We start from the raw sequence: 15,000 nt of genomic DNA on the forward strand, positions 1-15,000 counted from the left end.
ACACAAATCACCAATAAACCAATCAGATATCTACCATGCTGTTTACTGTCTACATAATATCTTCCCAACTCACCCCATCGGCGTTTTTCGTCCATCCTGTCTTATTGACCCCCTTCCCATTCCTGTATATTGGGTCAGCCATGGTGGTCGTTTCGTCAAGGGTCATCGCCATTGTGGTACTAGTGGCTGGACGTCCAGTGAATGTTGGATCGTGAAGATGACGCCATTGCTTCCAACGCCTTTTCAGAGCAGCCAACACCTGTGCAATGAATATTATGGATATGAACATCGATCTTTAAAACAATGTATTCGAGTTAGCGTCAAGTATTGCTCTATTGCTACGAACTGAGCATTTATATAGCGCAATATCCAATAAACACACTCAACGCGATTTACAAAGGATCCCCAGCCAACAGCAACACTTAATATGACGCCTGATGGGCGAGTTACAATTTTTTTTTTTCAGACAAAGACAACACTGTTAACTTTTAACGGTCATTTTAGCCCGAATACGTTGAGAGAATGTGAGTAAAGAGCATTTTTCGAGGACTCAAGTATGTGGGATTCGAATCCAGGACCTTCCAGTAGATAGACGGGTGTCATACCACACAGATATTACATCTTATCAAACCGTTATTATAGGCCCAACTTTTAACTGGACATCAAATAAGTGGTAATTTTCTTATCATTTCATGGTTTTATTCTGGCTGGCCAGAACATTGCCCGATATCCAGCCCCCTCCATATTGAGGAGAAGAAGAAGAAGAAGAAGAAGAAGAAGAAGAAGAAGAAGAAGAAGAAGAAGAAGAAGAAGAAGAAGAAGAAGAAGAAGAAGAAGAAGAAGAAGAAGAAGAAGAAGAAGAAGAAGAAGAAGAAGAGAAGAAGAAGAAGAAGAAGAAGAAGAAGAAGAGAAGAAAGAAGAGAAGAAGAAGAAGAAGAAGAAGAAGAAGGAAGAAGAAGAAGAAGAAGAAGAAGAAGAAGAAGAAGAAGAAGAAGAAGAAGAAGAAGAGAAGAAGAAGAAGAAGAAGAAGAAGAAGAAGAAGAAGAAGAAGAAGAAGAAGAGAGAAGAAGAAAGAAGAAGAAGAAGAAGAAGAAGAAGAAGAAGAAGAAGAAGAAGAAGAAGAAGAAGAAGAAGAAGAAGAAGAAGAAGAAGAAGAAGAAGAAGAAGAAGAAGAAGAAGAAGAAGAAGAAGAAGAAGAAGAAGAAGAAGAAGAAGAAGAAGAAGAAGAAGAAGAAGAAGAAGAAGAAGAAGAAGAAGAAGAAGAAGAAGAAGAAGAAGAAGAAGAAGAAGAAGAAGAAGAAGAAGAAGAAGAAGAAGAGAAGAAGAAGAAGAAGAAGAGAAGAAGAAGAAGAAGAAGAAGAAGAAGAAGAAGAAGAAGAAGAAGAAGAAGAAGAAGAAGAAGAAGAAGAAGAAGAAGAAGAAGAAGAAGAAGAAGAAGAAGAAGAAGAAGAAGAGAAGAAGAGAGAAGAAGAAGAAGAAGAAGAAGAAGAAGAAGAAGAAGAGAGAAGAAGAAGAAGAAGAAGAAGAAGAAGAAGAAGAAGAAGAGAAGAAGAAGAAAGAAGAAAGAAGAAGAAGAGAGAAAGAAGAGAAGAAGAAAGAAGAAGAAGAAGAAGAAGAAGAAGAAGAAGAAGAAGAAGAAGAAGAAGAGAAGAAGAAGAAGAAGAAGAAGAAGAAGAAGAAGAAGAAGAAGAAGAAGAAGAAGAAGAAGAAGAAGAAAGAAGAAGAAGAAGAAGAAGAAGAAGAAGAAGAAGAAGAAGAAGAAGAAGAAGAAGAAGAAGAAGAAGAAGAAGAAGAAGAAGAAGAAGAAGAAGAAGAAGAAGAAGAAGAAGAAGAAGAAAAGAAGAAGAAGAAGAAGAAGAAGAAGAAGAGAAGAAGAAGAAGAAGAAGAAGAAGAAGAAGAAGAAGAAGAAGAAGAAGAAGAAGAAGAAGAAGAAGAAGAAGAAGAGAAGAAGAGAAGAAGAAGAAGAAGAAGAAAGAAGAAGAAGAAGAGAAAAGAAGAAGAAGAAGAAGAGAAGAAGAAGAAGAAGAAGAAGAAGAAGAAGAAGAAGAAGAAGAAGAAGAAGAAGAAGAAGAAGAAGAAGAAGAAGAAGAAGAAGAAGAAGAAGAAGAAGAAGAGACAGAAGAAGAAGAAGAAGAAGAAGAAGAAGAAGAAGAAGAAGAAGAAGAAGAAGAAGAAGAAGAAGAAGAAGAAGAAGAAGAAGAAGGTGATGGTGTTGAATAATAAGAAAATGAGGGATCAGGGGGAGTGGAGGAGATATATGATCTTATCATTTCGAAGTGAGATTCAAGAAAGGTAATTGAAATAATTTTAGAAAAGTATTCAATGTAACACGATTATTTCCCTTGTACAAGCTATAGAGCAGTAAAGTTAGGTGCCCCAAACGTAAACAATAACAAGATGCTAGTGATTTCCGTTAGGGACCGGAATAATTTACGCACAATATAGGTCTCCCAATTTTGTAGTTTGAGTTGTAGGCAATACACTTTCAGTATTGAAAATATGTTTACATAAAATCTAACAGTTGCAGAAATAATAATATAAGACTAAATTATTATGAAAATCAGGCTCCGAATAATTCTCGTTTTGTTCACACCAGCGCAATAATTTGCTCTGGTCTAAAAATAGATAGACTGTAACTTTTGATAAATTTTAGAAAATTTTACCTTTTGTTCCATAAAATATCCATATCTAGACATTATTTGATGCATGATCGAGTATTTATGAATATGTGTTTCTTTTGCCACCTAACAGCCAAATTTTAAAGGTTATTTTTTTCTATTATTTACATTGGAACGTGAGCTGTCAAGACAGGAACATGTGGTTTGCCACGTGCTTCTCGACCTTTGTTTACGTTTGGGGCACCTAACTTTACTGCTCTATTAACCGAGGAACCCAGAGCTCATCGGATTCATGAAAGAAAAAAAATATAATGATGACAAACATTATTTAACATAATAAAACACATACCCAATCCAGGCTCAATATAACATGTAATAATTCTTTAAAATAAGCCTTTCAATATTCCAAAATACATTTTCTTCTTCCTGTTTCTTCTTCTCATTATATTAAGCGTACAGTGCATAGGTGTCTCCTTTCCTCACCGGTACTCAAGCCATTCAACATGACACGCGCCGCCCTCGGAGAGCAATTCAATTTAATTTTGAGCCATGTACTCGTAACTCAATCTCGCGTAGGAGAAGAGCCTGAAAATCTCCAACATTAATTCAAAGTTAGATTAGAATGCGTGCGCGCGCTCGTGTGTGTGTGTGTGTGTGTGTGTGTGTGTTTGTTTGTGTGCACATGCGCGCGAACACTCTTATTCTTTGGTGTGTATGTGATGTGTGTGCATGCGTGTGTTGTTACTGAAAAATTAATTCTGTCTCCTAATTCATTTCCTCTAGGTATGTACAATGTTTATGTTTAGAAACAACAAAACAAATGCATTATAACACCCCTTTAGTAGTCTATGATAATAGGAATAAACCAGTCAAGGTAACAATGCATTTTAACACCCCTTTAGCAGTCTATAATAGGAATAAACCAGTAAAACCAGAAAAGTTAATATAGAGTTTTTGACCTTTATTGGATTTTCGGACCTAGGGCTTTCTCCGAGGTTACGAAATATTTAATGTTGGTCAAAACTCTATTATAACACCCCGATGTGCAGTTTCCTACAAAATCATCATAAAAGTCAGTAAATATAAAAATATCAGAAGAGCAAATACATTTATTTTAAGAAAGATGATGTTAAAATTAGATTTTAGTTTAATTCAAAGTGTCAACAGAGGACATTGTTGCGTATTACTTCCCTTTGTATTATTTAACGGACGTAGCAAGTACCAGTTCAATACAAATTCAGTTCGGTGCAGAGCATGAAATTATTTTAAAAGGTGAAGTTCGACAGTCATTAATTTTTAGAAAATGGCCGCTCACCTTCACATTCGGTCGCGTCTTCAATGCATTTTAATCGATGGGCAAAAGTAGGAAGATCGAGTTCCATTCTGATTGAAATTAAGGATGAAATTTCCAGGCCTTACCACAAATACTTGTACAATATTCTGTTATCATTTCAAAAGATGTGTAAATGTACTCACCTCTCCATTCAAGATGCAGAAGATTAAAGCAACGACAGCACCCTAAAATTGGATGGGATAAAAAAAAAGACGCGTATTATCGTTTGTGCTTGTAATAGATAAAGCGAAATTGACGCCACTCACCTTTTTGTTATTGCTTTTAGTCTTATTTATGAGTAGTTCTCACTAAATTATGCTATCAATCAGACTATAAACGTTTTAGGTTACACATAGTTTTGTGTGTTGGTACGTGATATCCGGCTGGTGGATGTTATGAGTTTTTTGGATAAACGCATAGCATCAATAGATCCTAGATTAAAATGGCTGATGTTGGAGTAGTGTCTAGATAATTTCAATAAGCAAAAGAGAGATTTTATTATGACAATGTTTTTGATGGTGATCACGATGACGACATGATGACGACGACGACGATGATGACGATGATGTTGATGATGATGAAGGTGATGATGATGATGATGATGATGATGATGATGATGATGATGATGATGATGATGATGATGATGGTGATGATGCAAAAGGGGGATGAAGAGGAAGGGCAGGAGAGAGTGAAGATACAGAAGAAGTGAACAATTGAAGAAGATGGGGGGGGGGGGGGGGGGGGGGGGGGGGGAGGGGGGGGGGGAAGAACGGAACAGACATGAAGGAAAAATAAATTTAAGCGCACGCTTGGATTTGAATAAGGTTCGTTTGTTTGCAAGTGAACAGAGTGCTATGCCCACTGCGCTACCAGAAAACCAAGCATCAACATGTGTTGTCGGCAGCCATCCATACAACGTAAACGGATTTACTGTAACTGAGTATAAAAATAACCATCGTAGCCATACACGATGTTCAAGCACTTATTTTTCCTTAAGCTGGATAAGCACATATTTACCGTAAATAATTGCTTTTCAGACAAATGAATTAAGCTGAAGTCAGAATCTTAATTGCGAGTTACATTTGTTGCTTGTTTGAACGTCGTCTGCCGATAGCGACACCAAAGTCCGGTTAAATGGGCTCCTCTTTGTGTTATTTATGATGAGGATGGAAAAAAGCAACTGACCATATTGCTATTTATCTGTCGTTTCAAGTACGTCCTAAGCAATATACAGTACTATACGTTAAGCAATACATTTTCCTCTCTTCCTTCTCAACTCCTCCCCCTCTTCCTCCTCCTCCTCCTCCTCCTCCTCCTCCTACTACTACTACTACTACTACTACTACTACTACTACTAATACTACTACTACTACTACTACTACTACTACTACTACTACTACTACTACTACTACTAATACTACTATTACTACTACTACTACTACTACTACTACTACTACTATTACTATTACTATTACTACTACTACTACTACTACTACTACTACTACTACTACTACTACTTCTACTACTACTACTACTACTACTATTACTCTGTCTCTTACTATTTCTCCTCCATGACCTAGTCCTCACCATCGTCTTCCTTCTCTTCAATCTACTTCTTATCATTTTCACTGTAATTTACACCACCACCACCACCGCTTCCATCATCATCATCATCATCATCATCATCATCATCATCATCATCATCATCATCATCATCATCATCATCACTACAATCAAAATTACTATCATTGTCACTTAGGAGGGAAAATGTCTTAGGACGAAAATAATGAAACAACTAATCTGTCTCTGTTCAAAGGGAAAAAAAAAAGCTTTCCGTTTTCGAAGAAAGAAGTCTTTACTTTGGCATCGATGGCAACACATAATAAGAACATATCAATGTATTGGCAAACGGTTGTATGGGGATGGAAGTGTCTGGCCCTCTCGCTCCTTGAACAGTACCAACATTGGTTATTTATTTGTCTTTTGCTAATTAGAGCTCCACGGCCAGTTCATATGAATAGCTGCTCGCACGGCATGAACATTCCTTCGTTTTCTATGCTTAATGATGCATGGATCTACAGTAAAACCGCAACTAAACCGAAGTTCAAGGGACTTGCTTAGCTATTTTGATTTAGACACAGTATGAGAAAGAATTTGTTTATTTTGATCTAAGCATAGTCATTAGTCAAGGATAAACGAGAAAAGAGAAAATGTGCAATTAAAATGTTAATTGATTCTGCTAGTTTGAATACCTACTGAGTGAAGCGCTTTGAGCACATTTAGTAGGATTTGCACTGCAGCTAAGATTAATTTTTATGCTTTTTAGTTTAGGAGTAATAAAACGGGGGGTTAATACGTTCGGGTTGACGAGATTTTGTTCATCGTTGTCTGCTTATATAAGATTTCACCGGACCTACTATTTTCATACTCGTACGTTGACTAAATTTCTATGATTAGAAAAAGGAGCTGGTGATAGAATAATAAGGACATGTGTGTACACACAGATTATAGAGCGATGGGGGCTGCCTGAAGCCTGGAATCGTGATAGTACTAGCGAAAAGGTGAATATGGAAAGGTTTCGGATGGGAAAAGTACAGACAATGGAAGTTTCGGGTACAAATTATTCGTCAGCAAAACAATAAACAAATGAACGTTGAAAACGTTCAATGTTCCTTTGTTTATTGTTTTGCTGACGATTTGTATGTACCTGAAACGTCAATTTTCTGTAATGTTCCCATCCGAAGCCGTTTTATTTTCACATTTACGTTAGTATGTCTACATAGATAAAGACCTTCAAATTGCCTTTATATATCAACGCGTGATAAAAAAAAAAACAACTACCTTTTATGATAACAGTGATTATTTGATCAAGATGACTTAATTTGATATTGTATTTGATTGAAATCTCTGAATACTTCAATAGTCCGACGAGAAGACAAGCCTATCAACTGACGATTTCCACATCAAGATCAAAATACCAACCTCAATTCATTCTGGTCCATTCTATATTAGATTATGGATTTGTCTACCACTCTGCCATACTCTGGAAAAACATATTTAAAAATTTGGCCAGGATACTCGTCCTTCAAATATCAATCAATTTAAATGACCCTCGTCTTGGGAAAAAAACCCTCTCAAACCTGGGACTTCGCGAAATCCCAATTTGAGAGTATTTTTGCCAAGATGAGGGTAATTTAAATCCATCGATATTTGAAGGACGAGTTTTCTGGCCAAATTTTTAAATATGGGTTTTTCCAGAGTACGGCAGCACTCCTGAAGCAGCAGAATCTGGCAGGCCTGATCTTTTCATCATTCAATCTCACTTTGTACTCAATAACCTCCTCAAGCACCAAAGTTCATAATATTATTATTCAATTTTTTTCATTTAAAAAATTAATTTGTTGATTTAATTTTAAAATCAAATGTAATTCGGTCCTCAAGTTGAGATTTCTACATGACGAAGAAGAAGAAGAAGAAGAAGAAGAAGAAGAAGAAGAAGAAGAAGAAGAAGAAGTAGTAGTATTAGTAGAAAAAGAGAGAAAGAAAGAAAGAAAGAAGAAGACACACACTAGGTAACACGCTCATCGCTACATATTTTTATCGAGTTTATTATGTTTTAGAATTATTTGGTTCGATAACAAATTATTCGATTTCTATTGAAATTATCACTGACTTTTATTCGTGATGGAAAACAGACAGGTAGTGTGAAAAAAATATTATAGTATGAATTCGTATTGTACCTTGCCTATCTGTTGCTGTTACACGTCCGATGTGCTTAATTTAAGTTTATAAGTTATAAACCTATCCACCACAAAATATTGTACCTTCGAAAGTAATAGATGTCACAAATGACATATAAGACTACAACAACTACAAAAATAACAAGAACAACAAGAACAATAAAAACAACAATAACAAGAAGAAGAAGAAGAAGAAGAAGAAGAAGAAGAAGAAGAAGAAGAAGAAGAAGAAGAAGAAGAAGAACAACAACAACAACAACAACAACAACAACAACAACAACAACAACAGCAACAACAACAAGGACAATAACAATAACAACAAGAACACAGACAAAGACAAATGGCTTTTCTGTCTTCAGCAAATTTACACTATTTCATTTCATTTCGGAAAGTATTAATATATTAAAATGGGTTACGCTGCACTTGGCATGAAAAGAATTGTGAATGTTTCATTTGCATGTCTGTGTGTGTGATAAGAGAGAGAGAGAGAGAGAGAGAGAGAGAGGAGAGAAAGAGTATGTGAGGGATAGAGAGAGGTAGGGAGAGAGAGAGAGAGAGAGAGAGAGAGAGAGAGAGAGGAGATAATGTGAGGGAGAGGGAGAGAGAGAAAGAAGGAGAGATAAAGAGAGAGAGGGAGATAGACAGAAGTTGGGACGGAGAGAGAGAGAGAGAGAGAGAGAGAGAGAGAGAGAGAGAGAGAGAGAGAGACTGAGAGAGAGTATCATTTGTTAGTATTTTATGCACTTCATTATATTATCATTTTAACTGCAACACGCCCCTATAAACGTGAGTTGTCGATCTGGACCTTATACAACTTTTCAATTACCATTATCCCTATCCGGGTAGATGGCCACACGGCAAAGCAATTAATTACCAGATCCAAGACTATGAATTCGATCTAGCTTTGCATATTGTGATGATAACAAACTGCGTATACGAGTATATATATACTACTTTAGATAGCTCAATGATTAACAGGGGGTTGTTGAACATGCCATACAAGTGCCATATACCCCATAAAAGGTATTTGCCACGGTCTTTTTTTTTTCAAGTTAAATTACAAAATAATAATCTTTTAAAATGTTAAAAAAATGGCATCAATTTCATCCTTTTCTGTGTTAAGTCTAATAATTATTGAGCAACATGATCCGATGTTAATGGTGGCGCAAGAAAAATGAAATTAATATTTGTATAATGTTTATGTTCAAATAATTCTCATTGCGCTTTACAATGCTTTATTTCTTTTTTAAAAGAACTATCAGGGAAAAGGAAAAGCAAAGCAGCAGGAAGTTGTATCCAAAACAAACAAGGGGATCTGCTATTTGAAGAACAACATATAGAAAGCCGATGGGTAGAATACATAGGCGAACTGTACAATGATCCAAATAGAAATGAACCACCACTGAAATTCAAAGAACCATTAAGCGGTCCAAACATCACCAAAAGTGAAATTGAACATGCCATGGAACGAATGAGGGATGGTAAAGCAACAGGCCCTGATGAAATATCTGTAGAGGTATTAAAAAGCCTAGGAGATCTAGCAATTGATGAACTTCACATATTATTCAACAATATATACAATACTGGGAAAATTCCAGAAGATCTCTGTAACTCTATTTTCATAGCAATACCAAAGAAAGCAGGTGCAGTCAGATGCGAAAATTTTAGAACTATAAGTTTAATAAGCCACATCAACAAAATACTGTTGCGTATAATTATCAACAGGCTAAGGAATAAGATTAACCCCGAAATCGCAGAAGAACAATATGGATTCCAACCTGACAGAGGGACAAGGAACGCAATATACCTCCTCCGTGTTTTAAGTGAAAGAGCTATACAGGTTCAGACCCCACTATACCTCTGTTTTGTCGACTACAAAAAAGCTTTTGATAGAGTACGCCACGAAGAAATACTAAAACAACTGCACTCCATTGGCGCTGATGAGAAAGACCTCAGACTCATGCAAACATTATACTACACCCAGCAGGCATCTATCAAAATCGGAAACTCTACAGGAAATTCCATTCCTATTAAGAAAGGAGTCCGTCAAGGGTGTGTTGCCTCACCAGATCTGTTTAATCTATACCAAGAAACAATCATGAGGGCATAAATAATATGGAGGGAATAAAAGTGGGAGGTCACAACATAAATAATATAAGATACGCAGACGATACGGTACTCATTGCAACATCAGAAATCCAACTTCAAAAGATTGTTGACAAAGTGGTAGTAGATAGTGAAGCCAAGGGAATGGAAGTGAATATCACCAAAACGGAATGCATGGTAATACAGAAAAACCCCGAAAACAACAACACCTGCAATATAACGATTCACGGCGAGCAACTTACCAACGTAGAAAGTTTTAAGTACCTAGGTTCAATAGTGACAACAGATGGAAGATGTAACCGAGACATACGAGCAAGAATAACTCAAGCCAAACAGGCCTTCATGGACCTGGGAAACATTTTGAAAAACAAACAGATGTCGTTCGGGATTAGATTCCGAGTCTTGAAGTGCTACGTGTGGCCAATCTTGTTATACGGATGCGAAAGCTGGACTACAAATGCAGAAACACAAAAGAACATTGAAGCTTTTGAAATGTGGTGCTTGAGAAGGATGCAGAGAATATCGTATACTGCACACAAAACGAACGAAGAAGTGCTAAAACAAACATACCAACAAAGGAAACTAATGCCCTTAATAGTGGATCGACAACTATCCTTTTTCGGACACATAGTAAGGAAAGATAAGAAGGAATACCTGGCAAGTTGTGGAAAAATACCTGGTAAACGCGCCCGGGGAGACAAAGAAAAACACTCATAGACCAACTGAAGGGCTTCACCAACCTAACAATCCAAGAGCTGTTTGAAAAAGCAAGAGACAGGGAGGAATGGAGAGAGATAATTCATGCAGTATCCGAAGCCTGGACCAGGCATGGAACCTAGAAGAAGAATTTCTTTTTCTAATAAGTCGTATGAAACCAAATTTACATTTCCTGCCATACAAATTGCCTTATAGATGTCCTGTTTATAATAATATTTCAATTATTGTTTCTACCCTTTTCCAACTATCCTCGGCTGAATAATGGCTGTAAAGTATCATACCCTTGGGTACATTGCCGGCATCACAGTGTGTGCAATTGTTGGTTCGTGCCTATTGGTCACGTGATATCTTGTTGCTTAGCGTGTCAAGCTAATGGCATAGATTCCTTTTTAAAAACTATAATCTCATAATACGAGTCACGGGTTATTTAATCAATACACAGCACATATAATATTGAAAAATGCGTCAATTATCGTATAACTTGACGAAACTAGTCTAAGAAACATTCCAATCGTTCTATTTCTGACGCGGTAATATTATGTATGTATCCCTCGGGTGATTTGTTGTTTGGGTATTTTTAAACACTTTTATTGATATTTTGTTTACTTTACTAATATTGTTCATACAATACAATACAATTAATTAACCCGGGACTCGCACTATGAGATTATAGCATAATTCACACTCAATGGGGTGTGTGTTTATATGCTACAGGAAATGGTACAGAGAGTCTGTACATCAGAGCTAAATACAGCGAATATTCCGATTGGTTAACGCTTAGCAATTCGTGAAGGGTGAATCATTTATCACTCAAACAGTCACTGATAACCATAGATGTAGATATAACGAGGGGTGCCTGCGCAAAGGCCGTAACGTCAAAAATTTCAATTTTTCGTTTTTTACATAAATCAACTTGGTTTGGAGTAAGGTTTATTTCTACAAAAAAAAATATGCAAAAATATTAATTAATTAATTTTTATTAATTAAAACCCGAACACCGTAACGTTTTTAGACAAATAATGTGACTGCCCAAAAGCCGTAGCTTGAAATACGGCTATAAGATTCTTTAAACAGTGCCTATCAGCCACTGCCCAAAAGCCTTAACAGTAACTACCGTTTTACCGCCTGACGAAAAGGTGGAATTGCAAAGGTAAAGTTGACTGCCCAAAAACCGTATCTAGCAATAAGGCGTTTGGGCAGGCATAGAATTATGCCACCGTGGTTACAATGGCGAGCTCAATGGCCTTGACTGACTTTACGGTCTTAGAGCAGTGAAAAAGATGGGGTTGGAAATGAGAGTTAGATCAACTGGAAGACCGTAATGTGACATTGTATGAGATTCTACAATGACTTTGATGCAATATTGTGTTACAATCTTGTAAAATTCGACTTTTAACGTTCAAGATTGATTGTGAAAGACAATTGGGTAACACTTAATCCAAGTCTTGAAATTCCCTACCTGCCAGTATCAATTACAGGATAAGACATCACAACTTAAGGGATGGGTCAAGCTCTGGATTATGAGACGGTTTTTTTTTTCCTTTGGCCACCAATGAACTTGATAAGTCTATTACTTGATTGAATCTGCGTTTTGATGATTAAGGAAAGCAATCCTGATCATTGCTCTGAAATGTAATTTTCACCTCGTATGCATAGATCTCATCATAGGGAAAGAGAGAGAGAGAGAGAGAGAGAGAGAGAGAGAGAGGAGGCAGAGAGAGAGAGAGTTAGAAAGGAGAAAAAGAGAGAGAGAGAGAGAGAAGAGAAAGAGTGAGAGAGATTTAGTGAGAGAGGAGAACGCGAGAGTGAGAGATAAAGAGTTAGTGAGAGAGAAGAGAGAAAGAGAGAGAGTTGGTTGAGAGAGGAGGAAGGGAGAGAGATATTTGGTTAGCGAGGGGAGAGAGAGTTAGTAAGAGAGGAGCAAGAGAGAGAGAGAGAAAGAGAGAGGAGTAGTGGTAGCGTATAGCTGCAACTCCAAATTCATTTCCTCAACCCATCTTGGGAAGTCTTCCTCCGCCCTAAGAACTTTTTCATAGCCACCTACAGTTCTCGTTACTGGACAGTGGAGGACGCTGTGATTGCTGGTCTCTGGAGCTGCCCGGCACTTTCACAGGCATCACTGTTTCCACTTTTCCATCTGCACATATTTGATGCAGTTCTGCCATGTCCTGTTAAGGCGATTTGAGAAAACCCAGTATTTCCTTGCATTTTGGAATGCAGACATTCTTTTGATGGGATCTTTTATGATGTATCCTCCTTTTGGTGTTTCCCTGTTCCACATTTCTCTCCAGTTCTCTTTCACTCTTAAGTCTACCATTTTTGTTAAGTGGAAAGGTCTTCTTGATTTGAGTGGTTGTTGTTGAAGGTGCTCCCTTTATGATTATTTGTATAGGAGTGTTATCCGTGGCTTCATCAATTCTTGCATATATCCTTTGATTAACGTCTTGTCTGAGACTTGGCGATGCAATGCCGCTCAGTGTTGGGAGCCACTGAGTTGGAGTTGACTTGAGACATCCTGTTATTATTCTCATTGATTCTCTTCATCGGATGTCAATGCGGCTTACATGTGGGCTCCTCATCCAAAAGGCATTCTCACACATAGTAGCACAGTGCCAAAGCAGACATTCTCAGTACCTGTGGTGAGGCTCCCCAGGTGGTAGTTGTGAGTTTTCTCAGCAGGCTGTTTCTTCTTGCGATTCTCTTTGCAGTTCCCTCAATGTTTTCGGTAATCAGCTGTCTGTCAAATGTTAGGTATTTAGGATTGGGGTTTGAAGGTAGTATTGAGTTACCAACTATGATTTTCAATTCCTTTGTTGCTTCTCGATTATTCAAGTGGAAGATTGTGGATACTGATTTGGTGGTGTTCAGTTTTAGGTACCACCTATCCAAGTATTGTTTCAGGCGGGAGGTGTCTTTGAGTTAAACTTCTTTAATCTCTTTACAGTTTTTCGATTGATAGGCTAAGGCCCAGTCGTCAAGGCATCCAAGTTTGAGTACTTGGAAGTTTGGCATGTCAGAGATATAAATATTGAAGAAAGTTGTGTTAAAACTGAACCTTGTGGTGCCCTGTTTTTAACTTTTGATATTTTGCTTTTGTTTCCCCCAATATGACATGACATTGTCTTGTCCAGTCATGGTAGACAGCAGTTTAAGCGTCTTTCAACAGGGAATCATTTTTGAAAGTTTTAACATCGTCCGCCTATCCAAACAGATTCATGGGCTGCAGTTATAAGTCTATTAGGACTGCACCAGTTTTCTGGGCTTTTTTCTCTCTCAAAGCCTGCTTCAATGTATGAGGTCAGTGCAAGGACCTGTTCACGTCTGATTCTTTGTAGTCTAAAGCCCGCTTGTTCTGGTGGTATGCAGGGATTTACAAATGGGTTGATTCACTCTAGTACAATTCTTTCCAGGAGCTTGTATAAGCAACAAAGTAAAGATATTGGTCTGTAGCTGGATGGTTCAGTCATTGGTTTGTCTGGATTTAATATGGCTATTACTTTGGCATGTTTCCAAATTTGTGGATATGTGCCCTTGTCAATTATGTCTGTCATAGTATTTGCCAGCCAGTTTATTGTTTCTGGTTCAAAGTTAGTAATCATGTCGTGTTATAACTCATTACTGCCAGCAGTTTTGCCATTTTTCAGAGAGAGAGAGAGAGAGAGAGAGAGAGAGAGAGAGAGAGAGAGACGAGACGAGAAAGAGAGGAGAGAGAGAGGGAGGAAACAGATAGAGGGAGTTAGTGAGAGAGGAGAAAGAGAGAGGGAGTTTGTGATAAGGAGAGAGAGAGAGAGAGAGAGAGAGACGAGAAAGAGAGGAGAGAGTGAGGGAGGAAACAGAGAGAGGGAGTTAGTGAGAGAGGAGAAAGAGAGAGAATTTGTGATAAGGAGAGAGAGAGAGAGAGAGAGAGAAGAAAGAAAGAAAGAAAAAGATAGAGAGAGAGAGAGTCAGTGAGAGAGGAGAAAGAGAGAGAGAGAGAAAGGGAATTTGGAGAGAGAGAGAGAGAGAGAGAGAGAGAGAGAGAGAGAGAGAGTTCGTGAGAGAGAAGAAAGAAAGAAAGAGAGAGAGTTAATGAGAGAAGAGAAAGAGAGAGTCAGTGAGAGAGGAGAAAGAGAGAAAGAGAGAAAGAGAGATTGTTTGTGGAAGAGAAGAAAGAGAGAGAGAGAGAGAGAGAGAGAGAGAGAGAGAGTCTGTTAGTGAGAGAGGAGACAGAGATAGGGAGTGAGAGATGAGAAAGAGAGAGTTAGTGAATAAGGAGAAAGAGAGAGAGAGGGAGAGAGAGAGAGAGAATGAAAGAGAGAGATAAAGATAGAGAGAGAGAGGTTGTAAGTGGGAGAGGAGAAAGATAAAGAGAGAGAGAGTTAGTGAGAGAGGAGACAAATGGAGAGATAGATAGATAGATAGATAGAGAGAGAGAGAGAGAGAGAGAGAGAGAGAGAGAGAGAGAGAGAGAGAGAGAGAGAGGGAGTTGTTGAGTCCCTCTATGGA

At 37.7% G+C, this 15,000-nt stretch overlaps 1 protein-coding gene across 7 annotated transcripts in view; it reads right to left on the reverse strand.

The window, feature by feature from the left end:
- LOC144965286 (calcitonin gene-related peptide type 1 receptor-like) overlaps positions 1-15,000 on the reverse strand; it is a 262,580-nt gene that overhangs the window by 2,587 nt on the left and 244,993 nt on the right. For all 7 annotated transcript variants that reach the window (XM_078900471.1, XM_078900473.1, XM_078900477.1 and 4 more), the window contains 2 exons: positions 4,096-4,137; positions 74-259 (listed from right to left, as the gene is read on the reverse strand). In XM_078900471.1, the coding sequence (XP_078756597.1) occupies positions 74-259; positions 4,096-4,137 (228 nt within the window). The remainder of the gene's footprint in view (positions 1-73; positions 260-4,095; positions 4,138-15,000) is intronic.

The sequence above is a fragment of the Berghia stephanieae genome, chromosome 2, assembly GCF_034508935.2.
Source record: "Berghia stephanieae isolate SIO BIC M18660-M18661 chromosome 2, UCSD_Bste_1.3, whole genome shotgun sequence".
NCBI lineage: Eukaryota > Metazoa > Mollusca > Gastropoda > Nudibranchia > Aeolidiidae > Berghia > Berghia stephanieae.